At 43.6% G+C, this 3,613-nt stretch overlaps 1 protein-coding gene across 1 annotated transcript in view; it reads right to left on the reverse strand.

Moving 5' to 3' along the window:
• The window catches only part of GFRAL (GDNF family receptor alpha like), a 24,634-nt gene that overhangs the window by 20,576 nt on the left and 445 nt on the right, over positions 1 to 3,613 (reverse strand). The window contains exons 2-3 of the mRNA XM_009333255.1: positions 3,373 to 3,611; positions 2,054 to 2,129 (exon numbers count right to left, since the gene is read on the reverse strand). Of these exons, the coding sequence (XP_009331530.1) occupies positions 2,054 to 2,129; positions 3,373 to 3,611 (315 nt within the window). The remainder of the gene's footprint in view (positions 1 to 2,053; positions 2,130 to 3,372; positions 3,612 to 3,613) is intronic.

Below are 3,613 nucleotides of genomic sequence, written 5' to 3' on the forward strand. Positions count from 1 at the left end.
ATCATTGATAAAGATATTGAACAAGACTGGCCCCAAAACTGAGCCCTGGGGAACACCGCTCGTGACCGGCCGCCAACTGGATTGAACTCCATTCACCACAACTCTCTGGGCCCGGCCGTCCAGACAGTTTTTTACCCAGCAAAGGGGGTACACCTGTCTAAGCCGTGAGCCGCCACCTTCTCAAGGAGAATGCTGTGGGAGATGGTGTCAAAGGCCTTACTGAAGTCCAGGTAGACCACATCCACAGCCTTTCCCTCATCCACTAGGCGGGTCACCTGGTCATAGAAGGAGATCAGGTTAGTCAAGCAGGACCTGCCTCTCATGAATCCATGCTGGCTGGGATTATAACATCAATCATAGCTATATATGACATCTGTCCATAGATATATAGAAATGACTGCAGTTCTGAGATCCATAATAAATTACAGAAAGGAAGACAGTATAATATTCAGAGGAAACAGCATTTTATTTGGACTGCAATTTTGTCAAGCTAGAGACTACACAGGAATTCCTATGAATAGCCTATGTGAAGGAGATTTGACAGCTACACAACTGTTAGGTAACAAATGAGATTTTATTTCATAATACAGTACTCTTCACCGTCTTTGTTTTACTTCACAGATGCATCATTTCTTGAAAGCAACCCCAACATTTATGTCTTTATCTGCTTCCCTGAGTGCACTGAACCTAAAGGCCATGTTAATTGCATTAAAAAGTTCTGAAACTGAAGACTGATGTGGAGGTTTCAAGGTAAAGAATTTTAAATCAGCACCACCTCTGGCTTATCAGTAGAAAATTAAATTGCCTTGCTAAGAAAAGACAAGTCAATTGGGGTGTAGCTCTTTCATCAACATTCCCATGGTAACACAACCTCTAATTTGTAACCATTTGTCTTAATTTTCTTTATAATTAAGTTTCAGACACTGATTTCAGGCCTTATCAAACTAGCTGCTGAACACCTGACGGGAGTGTTTTCCTTATGTATTGAAGGACACAGCATCTCCTAGATCAAGTCTCCTTTTTTTTCATAGAATCATAGAATAGAATCATAGAATCATTAAGGTTGGAAGAGACCTCCAAGATCATCGAGTCCAACCGTCAACCCAACACCACCATGCCCACTAAACCATGTCCCTAAGCACCTCATCTACCCGTCTTTTAAATACTTCCAGGGATGGGGACTCAACCACTTCCCTGGGCAGCCTGTTCCTTTATGTTCAGGCAAGGTCATATGGAATTTGAGGAATTTCCAGCACTGTTTAAATCCTTAAACATCATCTACAAGAGGCATGAAATATTCCCTCAGGACTTGTCCAGACCCTATCCGGAGAAATGAAATGTTTCCAGTGATACATCTGAGAAATAAGAAATGAAATATCAAATATTGCTCTTAATCTTAAAGAGCCACTACTGTTTAGAGGTGATGCCATCCCTTCTGGAAATGATGCGTATCTGTGATATCAGCATTGCTGTAGGGAACACTTTCTGGATGCATGTTGATAAAGATGAAGCAACACTTAATACTTCATAACTGACAGGCCCAATAGCATCTAGTGTGCCTCAGAGACACAGAAGAGGCCTCATGTGCTTACCATAAGAAGGTGAATGAAGCTGGTGCTAATCCTTTCCCAGTTGTGCATATTCCTGCCAGTTCTCAGATCTGTGCAGGGTTGGTTGTGAGATCAGTGATTTCCAGCCTGAAACACCCTTTTAGGCTGCTTCTGTCAGTCAGCCTGGGAGACTGATTGATAGCAACGGCTCCTGCCCCTTGACATTGAGGAATGTGCAGCTGGCCCATCCAAAGGGACAATTTTGGCTCATTATGACAACATTTTAGTCTTGGGACTGTCTCCAAAAGTTCTTTCTAATTGTGATATTACTCACTATTTATTCAGATGACAGAGAAAAAAAGGCTGCCATATACTTTACAAATGAAAATGACTATATATATAAGACAATACAAAGTTACAGACCCAGGAACTTTTTAAGAAAGGATGTTTTGCTGGATGACCATTTACCTATTTTGTAGGTACTAACACGACAGAAGATTTACGCATCTGATTAGGATCTGCAGCACAAAAACTCTGTGCTGTCTGCCCACTGTTAAGACAGATCTTCAGAACCAGTGGCTGAAAATGAATAGTCAAAGTAGGACTGATTAAACAGCCAATTAGCAGCTCCTGCTCCTTTGTAAGGATTATTTCAGAGTGTGTTTATTTCAAGCCCACCTGGAAACTGTGCCCGCAAAAAGGAGGAGGTGCTTTTGCGAAATAAAGAGCCGAGTGGCATAATCTATGACTGAAGGTAATTCAACCTAAGAAAGGGCTTCTCCAGATCTAATGACATCCTATGGATGGGTCTTTTGTTTCCTCAGCAGTACATGGGGGCATATGGCGGCAAGTCTACATGAAACAAACTGGCCTCTGTGATTTTAGAATCCAGTGCACTGTAGCTTATACAATTGCTTAAATTGGCAGCTATTACTTTAGTCATTCACTGTAGTTATTTACTCTAGTGTTTGGAGTACTCAGCGACTGTTTTTTACTCAGAAGAGTTCCGGGCATTTAAGAGTTAGTTTGTAGCTAAAACTCTTAGAGGGATCCATTTCGATATGAAGATACATAAATTTAGATTTCTACAGGTGTCTGTATTTTTGTACAAGTGTCTATTGATTCACTGGGTAGGTGTAAATTCCCTGTTCTGAAGAATTTGGTGTCTAAAGGGAAAAGGGGGGGGGGGGGGGGGGGGACGGGCAGGAAGGACATTTTAGCACCTTCATTTTGCAGATTGGGAACTGAGGAACAGAGGAATTACAGTGTCTCTCCCAAGACTGCAGAATTATTGTCTGGCAGATAATAATGAAGAATGGGAAACCAAGCTGTGGTTTCTAGCCAACTGCAAGAGCAGCAAGATAGCTAGCTCCAAAGGAGAAAGGCAAACTATAGTTGAATATAGTTTGAATATAGTTGAAAAGTGATAAAGGACAACTTCATTCTAACAAAACCTGGAGCAGAACTACCTACAGAATGTTTTTAACAGTGGAATATGAGCTTAGAGTAGTGGGTTGTTAAACAGAGAAGCAGCACGTATACAATATGCGGAGAGGAGAAAAGGAGAATAAAAGAAATTAAAATATATTTGTTTCAATGTATTCTCTTCTACCCATTCCTTCTGTTCCAGCTTTGTTGATTTTCCCTTTTTCTCCACTCAGACCCAAAGGGGAATGTCAGTAGCTCTCTGCGTAGCACTGCCAGCACTAAACGCTTTCCACTTAGCAAACAAGTGGCTGTTTATTTAGACAAGGCGTCCCATTTGTGGGTCTCCTCGCCGGTTCAACTTCTTATCAGTGCTGGCCCTGCTACCCTGCCTTACCTCCCGCTTCAGACCCGCTACCCGGAGCCGGGCTGAAGACGTCTGCGCCAAGCCGCAGGGCCTGGACGTCGCAGGCTGGTGCGAACCCCCGACAGGTACCTGCTCGCCCCCGCCTTGAGGCTCCCCGGGAGAAGGAGCAAAGGGAGGGAGCCGTAAGGGGAACCCGTGGAGAGGAGAGGGCTGGAGGTGCAGGGCGAAGCGAGGGTCCTGGCGAGGCTGGGGGCTGCCTCCCTCCCCGCCT

The sequence above is a fragment of the Pygoscelis adeliae genome, unplaced genomic scaffold (genome assembly GCF_000699105.1).
Source record: "Pygoscelis adeliae isolate BGI_AS28 unplaced genomic scaffold, ASM69910v1 Scaffold57, whole genome shotgun sequence".
NCBI lineage: Eukaryota > Metazoa > Chordata > Aves > Sphenisciformes > Spheniscidae > Pygoscelis > Pygoscelis adeliae.